Here is a 21,854-nt window from a genome sequence, read left to right as displayed (position 1 = left end):
AAAGGTGATGCTATAATAATGACTTTTAGTGGCAGATCACGTTACCTCCAAGCAACAAAGCTGGGTAAGTGACATGACAACGGCAGACAGGCAACAGTGATAGTCAATATACTAAGATGATGGTTTAGACAGATAGTAGAAGTATAGTTATATTCAAAAGTGCTTTTGTTCTACTGACTATATTAATTCCATGCCAGGGAGACTAGTTAGCTAAGTCCACATAGGGAGCAGGGAAGAAAATGCAAGAGATATCAAGGTACAACGGATGGCCAAACGGTCTTGAAATACTAGAAACAAGAGCGGTAGCCCCTTTTAGAACAGAATACTATTATACCTCCCTTGAGTAGTCTCATGAAGAAGCGTTGCCATGGGGCTGTTTCTCACTGCTGGAAGCGCCAGACACCACGAACGGGGCGGTTTTCGTCTCGGACGGCGGTAGTTTAGACGCTAGTGGAGGAGAGGTGACGCCAACAGGGCGATTGGAATTGGTAGCGTCAGAAGGATAGGGAGTTTCAGGAGGCGGTGGCTTGGGTGGTAGATGGGATGGAGTGCCCCATTTGGCGATCGAGTCATGAGTCTGGGTGTCAGTCTGTCTTCCGTAAGTTGGCTGCTGCTGAGGCTGGCCCACCATGTTGGGTGGAGTTCCTTTGGATTTAAAGTAGTGTGATGGAGGAGAAGGGTTCATCCCCGGTTTTGAATCCCTGGAATTTGAGCGCGGATGGTTATTGAAATGCGGACTGGCGTATTGAGAAGATGGGGAATCACCACCGAAATAACCAGCTTGTGAATTACTTGTTGGAGCAAGCGATCTACTTTGAGGACTGAACCGCGAACGAGAAAAGCTGCCTGGAGCCGGATGGGCAGGTTTGCTAGGAATGAAGGGCTGTGGGGAGCCCATACCCTGGTTGTATGGAGCCTGACCGGCTGCCATTGCATTGGGAGGCATGTTTGGCCAGTGGACTGGAGGGGAACGCGCCATAATCTGAGGAGGGTATCCGGGCTGGAAAGGGGTGGGTGTCCAGCCTGGAGTCGGTTGTGAGTACTGTGAGTGGTTAGGGGCGGAATACGCGGGTGCCCTTGGTGATGGGACAGTGGCTGAACGCTGGGCCATCATGGGTGATACCTGAGCTTGGTGGTGTGGATATTGATTGTACCCTTGGTGGCCGCCGCTTTGCTGCCAATTGTTCTGTCCTGAGTGCGTTTGCGGTCCAGAATAAGGAGGGAACCCATTCATACCACCGGATGAAGCATACATGGGTCCATGACCAGAAGGGCTCATCTGCTGGGGGTAATGATGCATCCCACCACCAGGAGGATTCTGAGCCATGACATAATAGTTTTGAGGCGGTATTGCGCCGTGGTGAGCACTGTTATGGTATACCGCCGGTCCGCCCGGAAGCTGAGGCGATGTATAGTACGCATTGAACTGTGATCTAGCCTCAAAGCCATCGTCCTTGGGGGACCTGGGCTTGGGTACCTTCTTGCGTCCTGTCCTAGAGCTTGATCTCGACACATCGGCACTTTGTTCCCCGCTGCCAGTATCAGTGGACTTGGATTCAGGGAAGTCCCTGAATATCCGCTCTCGTGCTTCCTGATACTTAGCTTCACGCTCTTCTCTCGTTAAACTGGCACGATCTCTGGATGGCGTAGCTCCAGTCGATGATGTGCCACCATTTCGGTCTTCATCATTGGTTCCATCTCCTCCTGATTCGGAAGCGGTTTTTGAAGGAACAGCCGAACTCGTTGCAGTGCTCCCTGCGGCTGAGCCCCTCTCCCCTGGCTGGCCCATACGGCGCATAATCTTCATAGTAGGCGCGTTTGCAGACGGGTTGTTTGAATTACCAGGATGTAACATCGTTAATGGAGTTGGCCTGTCCTCGGTTAGTTTTGAAGATACGCCATGAGTGATGTTTAGCATTACTCACAGTCTGCTCCATGGAGTCCGATGAAGGCGAACGGAAGTAACATTATTGTCGACAAAATGTGTGAGATGATAATAGTCACCCAGTTTGTGTGCAAGTAATCGTCCAAACGAGTTGCACGGTGGCAATTCCAGTGAAGCTTCACTGTAGCAATCAGTTAGCTTGATCGGTAAACAGCTAGGGTAGAATAAGGCTACTTACCTTGAGTTCTTGATGAAAGAAATAATCTTCTCCTCTAGCTGAAGGAGTAGCAGACGGTCCTTTGGAGATCCCATGGCCTCTACGAGCTTCTCATCCGGCTCACTTGGAAAACCATGCAGGACTTGCTCACCCTCCGGTGCTGGGAGTACTCCATTTCTACGTAAAGCATCTTCGTTGAATGGTAATGTGCTTTTCTTCAACAGCTCTGATTCACGTAGTAATGCATTCTTGTGCTGCTGTGAGTCACCACGGTTTGATGTAGATGGATCCGAATTAGCCTGGGAGTTCATCACATCCGTGGTAGGAGCGAGAAATTCATCTTCTTCTACGGCCTGAACACTGGCACTGTCATCCGGTCGTAAAGACTCTTTCTCATCCATGGCAAAGGTAGTGACAGAAGCCATGCTTTTAGAATCGAAGCTGGTGGGTTTTGTGGATGAATTAGAGAGATGGGTTTGATCATCGTCAAACAAACTGTCCGTTCGTGGCTGCCCATCCTCTTGGGCACCACCGGCAGTCTCCGGTATAGGCCTCCCTTCTTCGTCCTTGGACAAATGGAGATTATCCAATGATCCAATCAGGCCATCACCATCTTTGTCTGGTTTAATTTCGTGCGTAGCTGTACTCTGGTCATCTTGAGCCGGAAGGGTATTGGAGTTCGCGTTCAACTGGGCCAACGAGCAGTTATCAGAATTTTCATCACGGCCTTGCGTCTTGGGGGGCTCTGATTCAGTACAAGAATGCATGGCAGCAATCTAACGAGCAAAGGAATGACGTTAGCATTAACAGAAACAGCTGCAATCAACCTCCCCTAGTACTAAAAAACCTACCTTTGCAAACGATGGTCGACTACAGGGTTCACCTGGCCTTGTTGTCATTGCAATAAAAAAAGGCCGGCGGCCATGTGAAAGGCAGATATTGATAGAAGGCCGAGCAATCGTATCACCGACGTAGATGGATATCAACTGATAGAGAATCAGGGGATAGAAACAATATCTCTAAGAAAAGCTAGGATGCACAAGCCCAGATACGGTGACGACATATCTCTGAGCTTCAAGACCCTGCATGAATAATGAGTTCATAGATAATCCACAGCCGTTATTCCAACCATCCAACGGGTCTCGACTGGGGTCCTTCGCGCAGAGGCTTCCGTCCTAGTTATGGGGAACCGGGGGGGCTGAGTGGGCGTGGATGTAGAGTCGCGGACGTAGAGTGCAGCAAAAGTGGCCCAAGTCCGACAAACACCACGCCAGGCGTACGCAGAGGGTCGGCTGAGCGAGTAGTTCCGTGTACAGGCTGAGGCAGCGCAGGGAAGACGATGGGCGACGGCGACGCTGAAGTTCTTCGACTTGGAGAATCGCAAGTGAAGAAGAAGAGAACGAAAGGCGGCTTTTTTGGCTGTGGGCTCCTGCTGAGTCATCATGGCCTTTGCACGACATCAAAAAATAGAGACGGCGACGGCGGAATTGATGGAGACCGAACAAACGCCAGAGGACGAAGAAGCAGCGCAGCACGGCGGGCGAGAGGAGATGAACAGGTACAGGAATATACCCGGGCGGGCTGCTCCGTCAAAGGCGACCCCGACGACCGTCTGCCAGAAGTGCCTGAAGAAAGATAGGTTGCCCCCGGCCCAGCTCTGAGAGCTTTGGAATATGCAGCCTGAGCTGACAGTCTTTTAAGCCATTACAGCTACGAATGCACTACACAACTGCAGGAGAGGCCGTACGGTGCTCGTCCGTCGAGGACGCAGCAGCTTTCGAACCCACGGCTGCGGCCACAGTTGTCGACGGAGGTGCCAAATGATTTACTAAGGACGTATGTCACAGCACACGACAGCTAGAATCTGTTTCTATTGGGTGCTTCAGCTAACTGATATTACATAGTAAAGGGGTTGCTGATGAGCAGCTGCGTCGAGCAAAGGAGGAACGGGCAAGGCTGAGCTCCAGTCGGAGCCCACATAGAGAGAGTGACTACGAAGATGCTCTCCGAAGCTCACGGAAGAGAGCTAGGTCGGTATCCTCGTACTCGTCAGTATCAACGATATCAACCAACCGTTCGCCTTCGCCCCCGCCTCCCAGACGTGCAAGACAGGATCCACAGCCTTCACGGCCCAGCGTTCGTTCCCTTTCCAGAAGACAGAGGTCAGGGACGGATGGACTAGGTGAAGAGTCCGATACTTCTAATAGGCGATCAAGAGGTAGTAGACATCAACATGATGATCACAACGCTCGTCGGCATCGACGCTCTCGTTATTCACATTCTCCTGAGCCATACAGACGCCACGACAGGTCTAGATCCAGAGACGACGTATCACGCAGTAGCAGGCGCGCATACCGGGGACGAGAAAGATCTATTGACGATGATAGCAGGCATGGTACGCCAGGTTCGCGTGATAGGGCACAAAGTCGTCCCCATGTCCCAAGGCCGCCTGTGCGGAATAATTCTCCCCCCAGGCAGAGAAGCCTAAGCCCATATAGCAAACGCCTTGCTCTCACACAGGCCATGAATGCGCAGGGTAGATAGTCCTCAAATATTTCATTTCAATGATCAAAGGCCTCCGGTCAAGTATTCTTCGTAATCACTACCAAATCCCCCAATGTTTGTGGTATCACAATGAAATCTTGTCCAGAGGTAATCCATTCAGCGCGAGTTAACTATTAACTCCAGTCTTCCCCCTTATCTTGCTCTGCCTCCTCCCGTTCGCGGGTATGTATTCTCTGCACAAGCATTTCACCGTCGATTCCAGCGGACTCTCCGTCTACGTCACCCCCACGCGTACCCGCCGCCGTAGCTGCGGCCTGGGAATTCTGTATCCGTTGTCTCACAAGCTTAGCTATTGCATTATCCGTCCTGACATCCAGAATCTTCATCTTTTGTTCAAGGTCTCGTTTAAGGTCCCAGTTAGGTTTCTTTGGTTGTAGATTGAATAGGTCAATGGGTTTCTCTGCGTCTTCGTTCTCCTGAGCTGCCTGCGCTGTTGCTGCTGCTATCTCAGCTGCCTTGTCTTCCAACGTTGTTGCACCTTGAGAAGGGTCATTTTCGAATCCAAGCTTCGCTCCCTTAGTCTCCCAGTCGTAGTTTCGTCCAGACAGGTATTTGGACGTTGAGGTGCCAGCCGAATCCTTCTGGTCCGTTGGCTCGCTTTCTGTCTCACTTCGTTGTCTCTTCAGAGATGCTAATTTCGCAAGACGAGCTTTGCGGTCCGCAGCAGCCGCGTCTAGCGTCGTATGAGAGGATGACATGATATCCAGACGTCTGTTTGTGCCTGGAAGAAAGTATTCGTCCTGGGTATGGCTGGTTGGATTTTTTGTTTCTCCTTGAAAGTTCGCGAAAGGTTGGAGATTGTTTGATGTTTGCATCGCTGCTAAAGAGACGTCGGATGCAAACTTTCCTCTTTTAGCATCTTTGACATCGCAGCTTTTTTTGTCCCGAAGATCGCAGAAACATCTTGACATGAAGTGATTCACTCACGGACGAGAGTCCTTGCGATACAAACTTGTCTACACACTTATACATCGATATTCTGGATCGGACTTGACTACCAGAGCTCTCCGGACACTCCTACCCTATATATGCCCACAAATCCCATCTCTCAAGTTATGGGCAGCAGCTCCATAAGAGGCCTGACAGAGTTATGAGCCCTCTGGGCGGCGGGAAAGCAGGCCTACGCTTGCAGCTATTCGGTATTCTGTCGACTGTTGCCCATGCTGATTCTGCCTGGATACTGTCGAATGCATTAATTGTGCGGAAACAGTTCACTTCTCTTTCACCCTCGTCGAGATATGCTACCAGTCTCAGAAGCACCTACGACGAGCCAGACTCCGGGCTGCCGCCTCCGGAACGGATCGTTAATAGAACCCATCGAGACTCGGAATCACCCTCCATGCGGAAAGGCTTAGCAAGACGGCGAAAGTCAGAGGAAACTGGTCATCACGAACAGAATGGGCAGCCACAGCACCGGCATATTGATATACCCCAAAGCAAGCGAACACCTATGTCCCGTGTGAACGAACAATCTAAACCCGCCCATAGCGTTGCTCCTCCCATAAGTGCTCCTTTGAGGTATTTAAAGGGCTATAACCTGTCACAACCAAAACGACGGCAGCTTCGTGGGGAGATCGAAAGTGAGTGTGCGAGTATCCAATCCTATGGAGACCTTGCCGTTCATCCTAGTGAATATTTGGTTAGAGAAATGTCTCTCTATCCGCTCACACACATTCATCCAAGTTGGAAGAAGAACTTGAAAACACTATATGATCATAAGCGCCGAAATGTACCAGTATCAGAAACTTGGAGATTGTTGAGTACAGAAGACTCTGAAGTCGTGCGTCGATGGATCAAGAGTATACTAAGTTCTCCTCGCACCGACCCCCCTCCTTCTGCACGATGGCGGCGTCTTTGCCGAACTGAAGCTGCAAGGCGATGGCCGATTATGATATTATGGCTTCTTCTACATTCCCCGACACAAGCCTTGCGCTTTTTAGAGGCGACGACAACCCGGTTTTCTCCTTCCTTTCCCATGGTTGCAGACTGTTTTATCTTTCTTGAAAGATTTCATGTTGCGGAATTCCAGGACTCCCCAAAACTGAAAAGCAGATATACTCGTACTCTACAGCACTGCCTCCGCCCTGAAGTTTTCCCTTACTTGTCGAGAGACTCACAGACCGGGTTTCGGCTCTACCTCAAATACTGCGAACACCATAACCTCGTGAAGTGCTTCAACTATGTTGTCAGAAACCAGAAGTTTCTCTCCCTGGAGACTTTGTTTTACTTCACTGACCTTTTTACTAAGAATGGGGACATTCCAGCAGCGTTAACTTCGCTACGCCTTCTTATAACGCGATTTGAATCCCAAAAGCCTGTCAGGTATCAGAAGATTTCGGATCGCTGCTGCAACCTTCTAAAGTTAGATCGCTACACTCGTCAAGATGATGGTACCATTTCCTTTGATATCTTGCCAAGGATACTACGGATGGGAGTGCAGCCTGATTTGTCTATTTTCAATATCGTGGTGTCTAATGCTTTGAGAGCGGATGACCTGGACACTGCGCTGCAGATAGTTCAATTGATGGAAAACCAGGGGGTAACGCCCGACTCGTATACTCACCTTTCAATATTGCACCATGCTGTTCGCCTCAGGGACCACGAAAAGGTGGACCATGTACTCAGCAAAATTGCCAAAGTCGACTCTCTATCCACACAACCACACCTTGTCAGCAAAACATTGCACGCAATGCTTCTGTTTCCCCATAATTCAAGCCCTGGCCGGAAAGGATCAATGGAATCATTTCATAAAATGCTTGACGTTTATAAGAAGTCGCATCAAATACAACCACTAGTTGATCTAGGGCTTATACCACGCAGCCAGAATGATGAACTGCTTTCAGCAAGCAAATCTCCACCTTCGAGTCAGGCTCTTAATATTATGATCACCGCACACCTAAGGACGCGGCCTCGCGCTGACGAAATTTGGAGATACTTTACACGATTCCAAGCATTGGTGGCCAGCGGACACGCCATGATCACGCCTCTAATTTCAACAGATTACGTCTTTAACAGCTTTCTCATGGCACTTCGCTTTGAACCTCAAATGATATATAAATGTTTCAAGATTCTGAATTACATGCTTCAGCCTCTACCTGAAGTAGCTGTTCAAACGATGAAAGCCCATCACAGCGGTCCAGTTCCGGTCCGGCCCGCTCAACCATCGCAACGAACATGGACAATCTTACTGAACACGTTAATTTCTCATAATCAAATGCAGGCTGCGGAGAGTCTTTACAAAACGATGAAAGAGCGCGGGGTGGAGATTAATGATGTTGCCTGGAACATACTAATCCGAGGATATGCTTGTAACCAAATGGTCGAAGCAGCGGCTAAAGCACTCAAAGAGATGGAGAGGCAGTCCTGGAGCCCCGATGGCCATACCGTTAAGGCTTTAGGTTTCATTGAGAACCAAGAGTTGCTACGGACTCTCCTTGATCGTTTAGACGCCAACGAGTCTGAGTTGGAGAAATCTAAGCTTGCCACCAAGAAGTGAGAGATGCTGATGTATAGATAGCGCTTTTTGAATAGTACCCGGATCTAGTCAATATTGTACTATAGACATATTGCATTATACGACGCAATAAATAATTGAAACGAATAGATGATCAATATACAACGGGGCGTTCTTTGTAGTATTCTCCTTTACCGTTTGCGCGAGTCAAAGTTTCGTAGAGATTTAAGCAGGTTTCATGATTTGTCTAAAAGTTGCAGTTACTCCTTTTTCCTCGAACGCGCCAATTACAAAATAAGAGAACATAAAAACATAACCCCATAAGAAGATGCAAAAGTTGACTAGTTTCCGAAAAAGAGGGATATCTAAACCACAATGGTCAGAAATACCATGTAACCTCGATTCAAGGAAACACTTACAGCCATGATGATGCAGCAAATGCTAACATATGGACTTAATCTCTCGCCCACCCTGGCGCATTTCCAGAATATACCAAAGAACCTGTGGAAGTTAGCAAGATCATTACTATTAGGAGTAAGCATTCATATTACCCATTCTGATGGCGGTCCATGATTCCAGGCATTATGCTGTGCGCATAAGTACTTGTACAGATAATCAGGAGAATCACTAGTAGAAGTGATTGGAAATTGAAGAGGGCAGCCTGGGGGATATTGTCAGATAAAAACGCCTTTTAAACTAGTATAGATTATCCCGAAGGTTCCAGCATACCATGACTGTCCGGTAGAGCCTCTATGTTCTAAGAATTAAACTGCGTGCCGGCGATGCATTACTTGTCTGCGCCTGCTGCGCTCAACAAGAAAGTCGACAGTGGCTGAAGTGGTGGTCACGTGGCAAACATTAGACGCGCGCTTGTCGAGCAAGCGCTTTGTCGCTTCTCGACTTCGTCTTGATCACTCACCATCGGCAACATCAACAACACAGAGAGCAGCTTTGCTCGGAAGACTTCGGGCGAAGGGAATATTGTATTTACTTCCTGCTTCAAAAACGGTGTACTAACCGACGGACAATCCGACCGAAGACTAGAAACGGGGAGCAGAGGCGAGCAACAATGTCAGAACCGAGGGTTCGCTTGACACGGCATCAAGGCCAACTGAGCTTCGGGCCTGAGAGTATGGCATTACTGAGACGATTTCTTTTTTGTTTTCGCTGCTAACAGTCGTACTGTACAGTTCGTCAATTCCTTTACGCCTACGGCGACACTACTCCTCATTCTAGCTACCCTCAGGAACCCAACCCTGAGACGGTTCGCGTCCTCGATGAGATTGTAACAGACTTCGTTATTGAGACTTGCCACGAAGCAGCCCAGGTCGCCAACTATTCAAACCGCCAGAAAGTTAAATCAGATGACTTTCGCTTCATTCTACGTCGAGATCCTATTAAGCTTGGCCGTGTTCAGGAGTTGTTCCGGTTAGAACGCGAGCTTAAAGAGGCTCGAAAGGCCTTTGATCAGAATGATGATCGCTTGGGTGGAAACTTAAAGGAGTCATCTAAAGCAGAACTGGCGGATCTAGCAGGCGAAGCTGGCGCACAAGATGACAGCTTCGCGAAAGACGGCACCACTGGACCGAAGCCCAGAGGCAAGCGAGGAAAGTATAAGAAGAGACAACCCCCGGCTGACCAGGCTGGTAATGGCACAGGAAAGAAGCGCAAGGTAGCCTCTTTTGATGGTTTCTTTACATAAACGTGCCTTCCTTGGTCAATATGCCTCCGACTATTGTTAAGTCTTTCATATGGCCTGCGGAACTGCTCAGCTGGATCAACGAGCATGCAAACAAATACATGCCAGGACAAAAATCTGCTACCTATGATGCATACTACCTAACTGCATCTCATACCCTGGCTTACCATCCTCTAGAAAAGAGGGATGAATTAACATCTCGGAACTATTCCAGGAATGCATTATACCGGATATAATCGTGCCGGCAGATTGAGCATACACGCCACGCGATCAGCGCTGGTTACTGATCGGCCCCTCGAACACCAAGTATATGACAGAAACAGGAATTCGTTTCATTCGTCTACCTGATTAAAAAGCCCCATTAATCATGGACATAATGCAATCATAACTCCAAAGACGCCTTCGTTTTCCCACAACCGACGTGAAGCACGACTCCAAAAGTAAATTTATCGAACGGCCTGCCAGTTCCATAACTACAGTTAAGACTGGGGAAACCTGGTAAAGGTGAAGAACATTCTGGCGACTGTCTCGTTTCTCTTTAAGCTCGCAGCTCCTCGGCTTGAGCACCACCTCGTTGGCCACCTCGACCTCTGTTGGATCGGTGACCGCGCTGACCACCGGATTCTCCAGCGTTGCCTCCAGTCGCATTACCCTCACCGCCTCCTCCAAGGGTAAGCTGGGCAGTTGCAAGCCGGTTGGAAAGCTCCATTTGTGTACGAATGGAGTTAGCAAGGTATGAGACCACAAGGACGTCCTGGATGTGTTTGTTACTGTCAAGGGGTTAGTTTTTATAGTTCGACTTTGTAGGTAAAATAGAAGAATAAAGAACTTGAGCACATACAAGTCACTTTCAATCTCGGCAGCATCCACCTTTGGTGCGAGTGCAAGGGCGTTGAGCAAAAACTGGCCAAGAGCTGTGGAAGCTGGCGCCTCCTCGTCCATAACCGACTCCACGTATCTGGAAACACGGTCAATCATACCAATAACCTCCTCAATAGATCTCTCTAAGCTGTCGATATCTGTGAAGAGATTTGTCGCCCGGTCTTCCCTATCCCGAGCTGCCGCAATTGCCTCCAAACCGTTCTTCTCTGCATCTCCATATCTGATCTCGTATGGCACGGGTATAAATGCTGCACTATCTGCTGCACGTTCCGTTGTGACACCAACCGGCGCAGAGATGTATGTCCTAGTCACAATATCCTTTCCGGGTTCGGTGGAAACCGTCAAATGGACAGCTGGGTGAGGCCATGTTCCATCACCGTGTCCGCCGTAAAAATTCTGAATCAAAGCGGAAAATGTGTTGAGCTCCGACGAGGTGGCATACCATCCCACGAGAACCTCCTTGGGGTTGGCCTTCAGGTGAAGAGAGAGCATCTGTTTCTGGTATTCCATATCAACTTCGACCTGGTCAGTCGTCTCTGTGTGGCCAACAGCGAAACAGGTCCGGATCTCGACTTCAGTCCCGTCTTCAGATCGAGTGCCAAGTAGGGTGCCGATAACTCGTTCCTGGTCGGCATTGCGTCGGAGAGAGTGGTCGAGGATAGAGAAGATAGCCTATAAACCGCTTCCCATCAGCATATGTGCCTTGTATCCTGTGTCTGCTTGCTGTGCTGTTTTCCGCTTACCTGGGGCTGTATGATAACGCTGAGAGGGGCAGTGGTGGGCGCAACTCCTACGGTGGCTGGTCCCAGAGGCCGCGCAATATGGATAAATGAGCCGGTGTCAGCCATGATTGCAAGAGGAACAGGTAGTATCGTCCTTAGTCGGTGTTTCTGGTTGGCGGCGATGCGATTCAACCAAGGTTCGTCTTCTGCGTCGTCTTCGTTCTTCGACATGTTCGTTATTTGTGTGTGGCGGAAATTTTCTACGCTTAGATAAGATAAGATCGAGATCAGAAAAGTAAACTTAAAAAATATTTAAAAAAAAAAGCTGTAAAAGTCAACAAGAAGACAGCTGTCAATTGAAGAGCATCTCTGCACTGAGCTACTAAAGTTGGCTTGCTAGTTGATTCAGAGGCCTGGCACTATGGCGATTCAGCATAAAAGAGGCGGAGGCCATCGAGGCAGAGGATCTAAAATTGGCCGGGGTAGAGGGCGCAAGTTTGAGACCTCCCGGCTCAAGAATGTCCGGTAGGAAATCGAGCTACTGTGTACTGTCTGGACACTATACTAACTGATATAATAGTGAAGATGAGTCTTCAGAAGGGGAAGAAGTTGTAAATATTGAGCCGGCCGAAGATATGAACGATAGCGAAGGGTCTGATGTGTCCTCCGAGAGTGGCCTCGACGAACCACCGAAGGAGAACTCGTATAGCACTCTGCTGAAACTACTGAATACCGGTGCAAATTCCAATGAGCCGGCTCGAAAGAAACGAAAGATAAAGGCCAATGAACCAGATACAAACTCGGTGGAGGTCTCGATACCTACGGCAGATGATATTGAACAAGTGGATGAAGTTGCTGACACAGAGGCTTCGGCATCTGAGGACGAAAATATGGATGATGAAGGCTTACCTGATGAAGATGATGCTGAAGGTCTTGGAACAGATGGTTGGTGAATCTTGAATATTGCTTGCCCAGCGCTTTGGCTGATGATATTCGATAGGTAGAAACGACATGTTTGAGCTGCACTTCGGCAACCCTGACGAAACGGAATTATCTCAGAAGATTCAAGCATGCTCACAAGCATGGAGATCTACAAAAGGCGACCTTATTGATGGGCTGTATTCTGTGGTGTCTATGCCGAATGCAGGAGGAATTTCAAGTGCCAGTCTGCCTACGACACCCTCGCCTGCCGACCTCAAGGTAACTAGTCCCGGAAGCTTGTTGGTCCATTCGATTGCTAACATACTGCTAGCTCAAACAAAAACTAGCAAGGAATGCTGTATCATTTGATCGTCTCAATAGCTGCTTGACCCCTTACATATTTGGATACCATGACACCCTCTTTTGCTCTCGAACAACTCAAAACTCAGCCAAGCTACGGGATCTATACTGTTTGCATGCTTTGAACCATGTTTTGAAAACAAGGGACCGTGTGATTAAGAATAGTGCTATCTTATCAAGGGAAGATAACGATGATATTGAGCTCAGAGATCAAGGCTTCACACGCCCCAAGGTTCTGATAATACTGCCAACTCGACAGTCATGCGTTCGAGTTATCAATTCATTCACCAAGATTTATCCCATGGAACAACAAGAGAACAAGAAAAGGTTCATGGACAGTTTTTCTGCAGCGGATAGTGACGAGTGGGCTCACAAACCAGACGACTTCAAGGAGCTGTTTGGAGGTAATGACGACGACATGTTCCGGCTAGGCTTGAAATTCACGCGGAAATCACTTAAATTCTTTTCGAAATTTTATAGCTCTGATATTATTCTCGCGAGTCCTCTTGGCTTGCGAACGGCCATAGAAAAGGAAGGGTGTGTATCCATTTCAGCTCTGTGTGACTGGCAATAGCTAACTGTGTTCAATATAGAGGGAAGAAAAACGAGAATGACTTCTTGTCTTCCATTGAGATGGTGATTATCGATCATGCAGATGCGCTCATTATGCAAAACTGGGACCATGTCGAGTACATTTTCTCCAATCTCAATCTTCAGCCAAAAGAAGCACATGGCTGTGACTTTAGCAGAGTGAGACAATGGTACCTGGATGGACACGGCAAGTTCCTCCGCCAAACGCTGGTATTCTCAGCTTTTAATACCCCTGAGCTGAACGCACTCTACAATACACAGATGCAAAATGTTTTTGGAAAGGCGAAAATTATGCAAAAGTATGAGGGTGCCATGTTGAATCTTCGGCTCCCAATATCCGTCAAGCAGACCTTTTCCCGCTTTGATTCTGCTTCACCGCTTAAGGACCCCGAAGCTCGGTTCCAGTACTTCACTCGAACTGTTCTTGCTAGCCTTGCCCGAGGCTCGACAGAATCAAGATCCCGAAAGAAGTCAGGGGGCACACTGATCTTCATTCCGTCCTATCTTGATTTCGTCCGCGTTCGGAACCACTTTGCTAATTCCTCGCAAACGGAGAATATATCCTTCGGCTTGATATCAGAGTATACATCTGTACGTGACTCTTCAAGGGCCAGAAGTCATTTTATGAATGGTCGACATTCAGTGCTTCTATATACGGAGCGAGCACATCATTTCCGCCGGTATAACATCCGAGGCGTCACGAACATTGTGATGTATGGGCTACCTGATAACCCATTATTCTGGGGAGATCTGATTGAGTATTTGGGGTCTGCCGCTGGCGGTGCGACTACTCCAAGTGTCAGGGTGCTTTTCTCCAAGTGGGATGCTCTGAAGCTAGAGAGGATAGTTGGAACTGCTAGGGTTCGAAGTATGCTGTTGGAAAAAGGGGGAGATACCTTTACCTTTGTATAACCACACCCGTGTATAGATACTATAAAGAGTATAATCTCACCAAAACCAGGTAAATATCATATTTTAAATCCATCTAAATGGATGGATTATCTATTCAGTAGGCCCTTTTTCTTTCCTTTTTCGCTTGTCTATATAGCAGTCATAAGATCTAGTATCAATCATTTCTGTGTTGACCCAGCAAGGCTTCTGTTTCACCTTCACTGGCCGAAGCACGATCCCGAGCTTTCCATGGTTTAGGCAAAGCCTGGTGGTCCTCAATATCATGGTTCCCATTGGTATTCTGCGTTTCTGCCGGCTTCGTCTGGCTGCTCGTGTCCTTCTTTTTACTTTTTCCCGCCGCAAGAGCCACATACAATGCACTCAGCAGAATGACGGTAGAGCCTAGCAAACTAGTAGACGACGGGGTAGTGTTCCATACCACCTTGTCATAAAAGAGAGCAAAGACAATCTGCAGGTAAAGCATGGACGTAGCACTAGATCCATGTGTAGATGGTTTCCCGTCAATCTTTGGCGGTACGTACGAAAGACCCGCGGTAACCAGGTACTGGAAGAGAAAGCCACAGAGACCCAAGGCAAGGAGCAAAAGCAGCTCGTTGATGTTTGCTGGCATTCTCAGCTCGGCACCTGGGATAACTAGAACGGCCAGGAGACACATCACCGAGGTCAAGAGGGCGAAGTAGTTGACGCTGACGAGCGGGTGGGCACGCGGACCAATTTTGCGTATTATGGTATATGCCGATGTAGCTCCCATGACTCCCACCAGGCCGGCTCCAACAGCAATCAGATGCTGTTTGGTACTGGGATCTTTGACAGTATTGTCGAATAGAAGGGTTGAGGCATGAAGATCCGTGGTCTCCTTTGCGTGAGGGTCTTTGGGGAAAAGAGCCGCCGGCCGGGCAATGAGGATGACTCCTAGGATCGAGATGACGCCCGCGAGTTGCTGGCTTCTTGTGAATTTCTCGTTTGGCATGATGAACGAGGCGACGTAGCAGGAGGCAATGGGGCAGAGGAAGGTTAGGACGGTAGCCTCTGATAGCGGCAGGTATATGAGAGAGTAGTACAGGCTGAGCACGCCTATGAAGCCGCTGATTCCTCGCAGTATCAGGAGCGGCCGTACGGCTCTGGCGCCGAAGGGTTCGGGTACTTTCATATACCACATGTAGATGAAGCTGAACAGGGCGGTTGCGGGCATGCGTGCAAGGAGGATCTGGGTGCCGTTAGCTATGCAGGAAGACAGCAAGAGAGTAAGAGAAGTAGAATAAGGAAGAGACCGACGTGGAACGGCGTCATGCCTTTGCCGTGAGGTCCGTCTTGCTCGAGCAGTCTTGCCACAACATTCATCGTGGCACCGAAGAACTGCGCGAGAAGGACGAGCAACATGCCTTTTCCCTGCAGCCACATCTGATGCGTCCTTTGCAGCCATCCTGACAATTTGCTAGAGGTTTCCGAGCTGGTACTGTCTTCATGGCTTTGGCTGGAGCTGCCGGGAGTGTCTTTGGCGGCGTTTAAAGGCTCTTCCGGCGGTGCGGGTGAGCTCGAAGCTCCCGCGGCGGACATGGCAGTCAGCTAGTTATTAGTGCAGCAACAGTTTAATACGGCTATTGAACAATCCTGCTGCTGTATAATAGGTAGAATTGGAGACTTGGTCCTGTTGGTCACAGGTCGCTTTGGCATTCAAATATTGATATTGATAGTTGAAGGCGGGAAAATTATTTATTTGGTGATTCTCGGCAAAGGATTTGTTTACCCGAGGGCGCATCTAGATGCAGCAGACCGCTATATTGGTTATTTAAGATTGTTAGATATTGAAACTAATCTTTTATATTGGTAGACACTAAGAAGATGATGCTATTGATCTTGCTAGTCATGATGGTAAGGTATTATGTTTACACAAATAAAGAAGGAAAAAGAGCTTAACCAACTGCCGGCAACAGTCTTCGAAAAGGAACAGCATATAGAGCTCCGAGCCGTAGAGCAGCGTATACATCAGTGTTATTAGTTAGTATAGAACGGCCCCGGCCACAGTCACTCCATTGCTGCGGCGCTCGAGGCATGCCGGTCAGTCTCCTCGTCGCTGCCGGACGGTGACACAGGCTGGCTGGCCGTGTTATGCAGTGATGTCCTGCTCCTCATCATCTAAGACGTGTCAGCCAAAGAAAGACGTTATGACGGATCAAATAGCTTGTTTGATTGATAGAGAAAAGAAAGAAAAGTCAAACATACCCACGAACGAACACCTCCAATCAGCCCAAGCGAGTAGCCCGTAGCAAAGTCCTCACTCCGGCCAGCTACGCCGGGACTCTCAGGCCTGCTGGGCGGATCAGCATGTAGATGAGCCCTGGAGGCCGCAGCAGATCCCCAGTTTGGGCCGGCCTCTCGACTCGGGCTGGTAGGACGGCTGTTCTGCCAGAGGTGGCGGAGCTCCTTGCTCAGCTCCTGGCCCGTAGTAGACCAGTTGTTCTTGATAGCGTTACGCAGCTCGGTGACATGTCGTTTGATTTCGAGCTCATTCTTCTTGACCCATGAAACGTTCAGTTCCTGCCGTGAAGCCCCCCGCTTGAACTGGCGAGCTATATACTTGTCATAGTCCCGAACAACTCTATACAACCCAACCGTTAGTAGGGGGGTTCAATATCTTTGATGTGGGAAGGGTAGGGGGGGGGAATACTTTGTGATGATGCCGGTGGTGCTCACGCCCTCTGTACGTTGCGTGACGAGGAACTTGCCCATCTGCTTGATGGGGGCGTAGATGTCGTCTCCCTCGTCCGCGCCGTACGGCAGGTCGTCGTGAGCCACGTAGTCGATCTGGTGTTCCTCCAGGAACTCTGGCGTGACTATCCAGGGGCAATTGGGAATAACCTCGTCCACCCACTTGCAGTGGCGGATAGTCTCTGCCCGCTCCGTCTCGTTCAGCACCGTCAGGCCCTTCCGTTTGTGCGTTTCTACGTCGCCCGTCACCCCGACTATGAGATATGTGTTTGGAATCAGCGTCTTTGCCTGCTCCAGCTGTCTCATGTGTCTGTATGCCGGTTAGCACATTGAAGGAATAGCAGTAGTAGCAGTAGTAGAAGCTGTAACGCACCCCAGATGGAACAAATCAAACACTCCATCGGCATAGACCCTCACCGGCCTGTCTGTCGGCGGCGGATTGGTATGGTACCCCTTTGGATCCTGGATTCCGGCATGCGTAGCTGGCTTCATCTGAGCTTGTGCCTGAGCCTGCGCCTGTCTCGCTTCCACCCTCCGCTTGGCCCTGTTCTCGATGTCGACGCTCGCCTCCGTCGTCTCGGACGGCTCGCCGGGGTCGATGTTGCTTGTCCTTGCCCTCGAGCTGCTGGTGCTGGTCGACGCGCCGTCTGCCACTGACCGTCTTCGAGCCCGCTTGCTCGGCGGCACTTCCGCAGCCGCAGCCGCAGCAGCAACGGCCGCAATGCCGGTGCCTTTCTCCTTCTTCGGCGTACATGTAGCTGTTTCTTCGCCCGAGGCGTCGCGGGAGGTCAGCTGGAGCTCTGCTGGCTGCTGCTGTTGCTGCTGGTGTTGGGGCTGCGGGTGTAGATGCGAGGAGCTCCGCTTGCGTTTGGACGCAGCCGGCGACGACATGGCGGTGGAGGAAGCGAGCGGGAATAGCTAGCGGCTTCTCCTGGCCTAGACGAGCATTGAAGGCAGGCTGCCGGTGATGATGGGTGGTGCAGCCGTATTTATTATTTGTGTGCTGGCTGTCTGGACGAAAGGCGAGCTGTTGTTTGAGCTGCAGAAACAAGTTTGAAAATGTTTTTCTTGTTCAGGGGGCGCGACGGTGGATCAGCTTTTATGTTCCATGCAATTAGTATTTAATATCCATGTAGGTTTTTTTTTTTTTTTTTTTTTTTTTTTTTTTTTTTTAAATCTCTCGAGTCTTGAACTAGTTGTAGATCTACGGCCGGGGGAGATTTGCTGGTTACTGGCTGGTTTGCTGCTGGCGGATAGCTGCCAAATTGCAGTGACAGGACGCAGACAAGCCATGTTTAATGGATAGATCTACGTGAAGAATAGAGGTATTTGCCTGTTGACGGAAGAAACAAAAAGTAACTAGAGTACGTTAAGGTAATTAAACACATTTGCGTGCAGCTGGAGCCGGAGCCGGAGCCAGACGTAGCCGGCGGTGGTCATTGTGATAGCGATAGATAGAGATAGCATGGGATTCCCTTTCCTCAGCCATTCATAGCATGGCATAGCGTAGCATAGCATAGCATAGCATATCATGGCGGGCATAGCATGGCATGACGTAGCAGGCAAACTCGGGCAATCGTGAGGAGAGAGAGAGAGAGAGAGAGATGGGATAGATAGGGTAGGAGAAGGGGGAGAGGGGGAGGGAAATGGGAGAGTGAAGGTAAGGGGGAGGCGGCAGAGATGGGGGCTGGGGGTTAGTGACTACGACGACCGCCTGGTATCTGAAACGGAGTTCGGGGATGAGTCGGCGGTTGGTAAGGGGGAGGCTGAGATGACACGCGGGGATTCGGTCAGGGCAGCAATGGGGGCAGAGGTAGCGGACGTCGAAACCGAAGCCGAGTCAGCGGAATTGGCGTTTGATGAAGCCGCTCGAGGACCTGGCGTGCCTTCTCGCTGCTGCCTCCGTTCAGTCTCGGCGGCGTCGTTGGTCTCGCCGGCCTCGTCAGCATCAGCATCGACATCAGCATCGGCGTCGGTGGTTCTCCGGACCTGGCTCTCTAGGTCCTTGTCTTCGTCTGCGCTGTCAAACATCTCCTCGTCACCCATGTCGGTGAGCACCTCGGTGCCGTCTCCAAGCAGGATGATTCTGCCTGACCGGCCGGCCGGGCCAGCCGAGTCATAGTCTGAGCCTTCGTTGAATTGAGGACGCACGCCTGGGCCACGGAAGCTGGCTGTTGTATCATAGAGAAAAAGAAGAAGAGAAAGCAGTTAGGATATGTATTTTGGGAAAAAAAAGCTATGAAAGAGAAGAAGACAACGACGCGGTCTCACCGTATTCTGGGGGAGCACAGGGCCCGTCGCCGTTGGCCACGCGCTCTGCAATGGTGTTGTACCACTCCTCCTTGGTCTTGCCGTGCAGCAGGCCGACGATGACCATGGTCATGTTGTCGCAGCCGAGGCCGCCGGTCTCTGGGTCTGAGGAGAGACAGTTGTCCATCATGTTCTCGCAGATGCGATGTAGCTCCTGCTTGGCCGCAATGCCTCTCCTGACGAACTCTACCACAGCCTGCGACGACTGGCAGTCCCATATGCCTATGCATTGTTAGCCGAAGTGGTAGCAAAAAGCTATGGTAGAAGTGATGATGCGTACCGTCACATGCAATGACGAGAAACTCGTCGTCTTCGGTGACTTCATGGGTTGTAACGTCCGGGTTTGCGGTGACAATCTGCTGTTCGGGGGAGAGGTCTGCGGCGCGCTTGAATTCAAAGTCGCCCAGGGCCCGGGAGAGGGCGAGGTTGCCATTGACTCTGCCAAAGTCGACGAACCCTCCTGCAGCACTTATCCGCGCTTTTTCTCCTGCAGACAGACAGTTAGACGAGGGAGTGCAGCCAAAGTAGGACTAGAATGTAGAAATAGAGGCGTACCCTCGTTCTGTGGTTTGTGGTCAAAGGAGAGCGGTTTGGCCCGCCCCTTGACACCGAGGACAGACCTCGAGTCTCCCGCGTTGGCCTACCAGATGTAAGTAGAAGTATAATACAAGTCAAAGAAGAAAGATGGCGCACCACTCTGATCTTGTCTCTTGACACTATGGCCACAGATGCCGTGCAGCCAGAGATTTCATTCTCATACTGGGGGTCTATAAAGCGTCAGCATACCAAGTAAAGTAGTAAGGAGAGAGAGAGAGTGTGTGTGTCAGAGTGAAAGAAAAAGACAGACCCTCCAAGATGGCCCGGTCAGTAGCGAGAAAGCCGTCCCGTAGAGCCTGCTCGATGTCCCCCCTGGCAAACGACTCCTGCCGGGCCACGATGCGGTGGACGTTCTCGCCCGCATACAGGGCCATCTGCTCCCCGCCATGGCCATCGTACACGCCAAAGAAGGACAACCGCTTGTCCGCCGGCGTCGGGCCACCTGCTCCGTGGCTGCTGCTGCTGCTGCTGCTGTTCCTGTCGAGGTCTGTGTATTTGGCCTGGAGGTCTAGCACGGCAGCATGGGCGTCTTCCATGGCGATTCTCCATCCCTGCATCGCGGAGAGGCCGTACACCACGCACTCATCTTCGCCTTCGTCGGACTCCTAGCGGCGGGTTGTCAGCAGCAATTCTCTCGAGATCCCGTGGCTATTGCCCCCGGGAGAGCAGCGAGAGGCACCGTACCTTCTTGACTATCGGCTGAGACAGCGTCTGTCCCATGGTTCCGGCAGCGAGTCGTGTCTATCCAGGCTGTATGGCAGGGTGCGCAAACTCTCATGCAGCGGCGGAGCGGCGGGGGGGAGGGAGGTCTTCGGATAGGCAGAGCAAAGGGTAAGCAGCGGCTCGGTCTGTCGGTCTGCTGTCTGTCTGTCGGTCTGTCTGCTGTCTCTCTGTGGTCTCTCTGTGGTCTGTCTGGCCGTCGTGTTTGTTCTGGCTGCAGGTTCGCCTGCTGGGTCGAGGGAGGTTAGTTTCGTTAGGGCTGAAGGAGGCTTTCAGGCAGCGAGCGACAGGGGCCAGACAACTTAGCTGCTCTCGCTCTCGCTCTCGACCTGGCTTGCTCGTCGGGCCGTCGAGTTCTGCTGTCGCTGGCGGCGTCTTCTTGCTGGCGTCGTTCCCGGTTCTTCTCGCTGCTGGTCGCTGCTGGTGGTTGTTGCTGGCTTGCTTGGTTGTTCTTCGTCGGCTTTGCGGGGCGAAAAGTTGCAGGTCGAAGTTTTGGTGCGCCGTGAAAAGTTTGTTTTAGTTGGCAGCAGCAGCAGAGTCGAGGCAGCGAAGTAGACAGCGAGGTAGACAGCGAGGTAGACAGCGATAGTCATTGACAGATGGACGGAAGAATATAGATGGTCATGGAGTGTGATAGTAGATGTCATTGAGAGGTAGTAGTTAGATGTAGTATAGTCTAGATTTACAGCCGACAGGGAGCCGGCAAAGACAGTACAGTAGACAGTACAGTAGACAGACAGTATAGACAGTATGTATAGTTGGAAGTAGACTACAGATCCAAAGACAAGACCATGTTGATGCCTGTCCTGCCGGGCCCGTAGTAGTCCTGCACCGTCCGGGTCTCCTCGAAGCCGCGCCGCTGATACAGCCGCCTCGCCGCCGCCCGCCCAGCGTCGACCCAGAGATGCACCGTCCGGCAGCCCTCGCGCCGCAGCTGCTCCTCGACGGCGGCCAGCAGCGAGCCTCCGATCCCCTGTCCGCGGTGGCCGGCCTCGACGCAGAGCTTGTGCAGCAGCGCCTTTTCCTTCATCCGGACGTAGAAGACGTATCCAGTGACCGTCGAAGCGGAAGAAGCATCAGACGCATCAGACGCAGCAGGAGAAGAAGTGTGAGAGAAGAAGAGGCGCGAGTTGGGCTTCCGGCAGAGGCTGAGGTCGAGCGTCAGGGCCTCCGAGGGGGGGAAAGTGCGGCGTTCGATGCGGGCGACCTGGGCGAGGACGGCGGCGGCGGCATCCTGGCTGAGGCTGCGCAGGTCGAGGATCTTTGCCTCGTGGTCTCCGTCTTCTCTTTCTCTTGCTTGGCGTCGTCGG

General features: G+C 50.7%; 14 protein-coding genes across 15 annotated transcripts in view; 5 read left to right on the top strand and 9 right to left on the bottom strand.

The window, feature by feature from the left end:
• Positions 1 to 349: 349 nt before the first annotated feature.
• TERG_02883 (uncharacterized protein) lies at positions 350 to 1,918 on the bottom strand (the record flags this gene model as incomplete). The annotated part of the gene is made up of 1 exon (XM_003235783.2): positions 350 to 1,918. The coding sequence occupies one exon, from the start codon at positions 1,916 to 1,918 to the stop codon at positions 350 to 352; it is 1,569 nt and encodes a 522-aa protein (XP_003235831.2).
• A 1,626-nt stretch (positions 1,919 to 3,544) lies between these two features.
• TERG_02882 (uncharacterized protein) lies at positions 3,545 to 4,646 on the top strand (the record flags this gene model as incomplete). Its single annotated transcript, XM_003235782.1, has 3 exons — positions 3,545 to 3,741; positions 3,813 to 3,938; positions 4,007 to 4,646. 3 exons carry the CDS (start codon positions 3,545 to 3,547, stop codon positions 4,644 to 4,646), a joined length of 963 nt encoding a protein of 320 aa, XP_003235830.1.
• A 134-nt stretch (positions 4,647 to 4,780) lies between these two features.
• On the bottom strand, positions 4,781 to 5,578 carry TERG_02881 (uncharacterized protein; the record flags this gene model as incomplete). Its single annotated transcript, XM_003235781.2, has 1 exon — positions 4,781 to 5,578. The coding sequence occupies one exon, from the start codon at positions 5,576 to 5,578 to the stop codon at positions 4,781 to 4,783; it is 798 nt and encodes a 265-aa protein (XP_003235829.2).
• A 179-nt stretch (positions 5,579 to 5,757) lies between these two features.
• TERG_02880 (uncharacterized protein) lies at positions 5,758 to 9,090 on the top strand (the record flags this gene model as incomplete). Its single annotated transcript, XM_003235780.2, has 1 exon — positions 5,758 to 9,090. The coding sequence occupies one exon, from the start codon at positions 5,758 to 5,760 to the stop codon at positions 8,161 to 8,163; it is 2,406 nt and encodes an 801-aa protein (XP_003235828.1). The 3' UTR covers positions 8,164 to 9,090.
• Positions 9,091 to 9,190: 100 nt separating this feature from the next.
• TERG_02879 (uncharacterized protein) lies at positions 9,191 to 9,823 on the top strand (the record flags this gene model as incomplete). The annotated part of the gene is made up of 2 exons (XM_003235779.1): positions 9,191 to 9,251; positions 9,312 to 9,823. 2 exons carry the CDS (start codon positions 9,191 to 9,193, stop codon positions 9,821 to 9,823), a joined length of 573 nt encoding a protein of 190 aa, XP_003235827.1.
• Positions 9,824 to 10,168: 345 nt separating this feature from the next.
• TERG_02878 (eukaryotic translation initiation factor 3 subunit F) lies at positions 10,169 to 11,655 on the bottom strand (the record flags this gene model as incomplete). 2 transcript variants are annotated; one of them, XM_003235778.1, is made up of 3 exons in its annotated part: positions 10,359 to 10,590; positions 10,662 to 11,374; positions 11,446 to 11,655. In XM_003235778.1, 3 exons carry the CDS (start codon positions 11,653 to 11,655, stop codon positions 10,359 to 10,361), a joined length of 1,155 nt encoding a protein of 384 aa, XP_003235826.1. The 2 variants fall into 2 exon arrangements, with proteins under 2 accessions (XP_047603950.1, XP_003235826.1); XM_047747978.1 differs by having other exon boundaries at positions 10,169 to 11,374.
• A 190-nt stretch (positions 11,656 to 11,845) lies between these two features.
• On the top strand, positions 11,846 to 12,377 carry TERG_11916 (uncharacterized protein; the record flags this gene model as incomplete). The annotated part of the gene is made up of 2 exons (XM_003235777.2): positions 11,846 to 11,949; positions 12,005 to 12,377. 2 exons carry the CDS (start codon positions 11,846 to 11,848, stop codon positions 12,375 to 12,377), a joined length of 477 nt encoding a protein of 158 aa, XP_003235825.2.
• A 961-nt stretch (positions 12,378 to 13,338) lies between these two features.
• On the top strand, positions 13,339 to 14,208 carry TERG_11915 (uncharacterized protein; the record flags this gene model as incomplete). Its single annotated transcript, XM_047750953.1, has 1 exon — positions 13,339 to 14,208. One exon carries the CDS (start codon positions 13,339 to 13,341, stop codon positions 14,206 to 14,208), a length of 870 nt encoding a protein of 289 aa, XP_047605760.1.
• A 154-nt stretch (positions 14,209 to 14,362) lies between these two features.
• TERG_02876 (uncharacterized protein) lies at positions 14,363 to 15,765 on the bottom strand (the record flags this gene model as incomplete). The annotated part of the gene is made up of 2 exons (XM_003235776.1): positions 14,363 to 15,415; positions 15,484 to 15,765. 2 exons carry the CDS (start codon positions 15,763 to 15,765, stop codon positions 14,363 to 14,365), a joined length of 1,335 nt encoding a protein of 444 aa, XP_003235824.1.
• Positions 15,766 to 16,233: 468 nt separating this feature from the next.
• Positions 16,234 to 17,808, bottom strand: TERG_02875 (uncharacterized protein; the record flags this gene model as incomplete). Its single annotated transcript, XM_003235775.1, has 4 exons — positions 16,234 to 16,344; positions 16,432 to 16,807; positions 16,877 to 17,227; positions 17,291 to 17,808. The coding sequence occupies 4 exons, from the start codon at positions 17,806 to 17,808 to the stop codon at positions 16,234 to 16,236; spliced, it is 1,356 nt and encodes a 451-aa protein (XP_003235823.1).
• Positions 17,809 to 18,618: 810 nt separating this feature from the next.
• TERG_11914 (uncharacterized protein) lies at positions 18,619 to 19,357 on the bottom strand (the record flags this gene model as incomplete). Its single annotated transcript, XM_003235774.2, has 2 exons — positions 18,619 to 19,088; positions 19,189 to 19,357. The coding sequence occupies 2 exons, from the start codon at positions 19,355 to 19,357 to the stop codon at positions 18,619 to 18,621; spliced, it is 639 nt and encodes a 212-aa protein (XP_003235822.2).
• Positions 19,358 to 19,994: 637 nt separating this feature from the next.
• Positions 19,995 to 20,544, bottom strand: TERG_11913 (uncharacterized protein; the record flags this gene model as incomplete). Its single annotated transcript, XM_047750952.1, has 2 exons — positions 19,995 to 20,429; positions 20,509 to 20,544. 2 exons carry the CDS (start codon positions 20,542 to 20,544, stop codon positions 19,995 to 19,997), a joined length of 471 nt encoding a protein of 156 aa, XP_047605759.1.
• Positions 20,545 to 21,313: 769 nt separating this feature from the next.
• TERG_11912 (uncharacterized protein) lies at positions 21,314 to 21,574 on the bottom strand (the record flags this gene model as incomplete). Its single annotated transcript, XM_003235773.2, has 1 exon — positions 21,314 to 21,574. One exon carries the CDS (start codon positions 21,572 to 21,574, stop codon positions 21,314 to 21,316), a length of 261 nt encoding a protein of 86 aa, XP_003235821.2.
• A 131-nt stretch (positions 21,575 to 21,705) lies between these two features.
• TERG_11911 (uncharacterized protein) overlaps positions 21,706 to 21,854 on the bottom strand; it is a gene marked incomplete at both ends in the record, with an annotated part of 411 nt that continues 262 nt past the window's right edge. The window contains one exon of the mRNA XM_047750951.1: positions 21,706 to 21,854. Coding sequence (XP_047605758.1) covers positions 21,706 to 21,854 — 149 coding nt within the window.

The sequence above is a fragment of the Trichophyton rubrum genome (genome assembly GCF_000151425.1).
Source record: "Trichophyton rubrum CBS 118892 genomic scaffold supercont2.3, whole genome shotgun sequence".
Classification (NCBI taxonomy): Eukaryota; Fungi; Ascomycota; class Eurotiomycetes; order Onygenales; family Arthrodermataceae; genus Trichophyton; species Trichophyton rubrum.
Note: the sequence above shows the minus strand (reverse complement) of the source record. Positions and strands in the feature narration are given on the sequence as shown.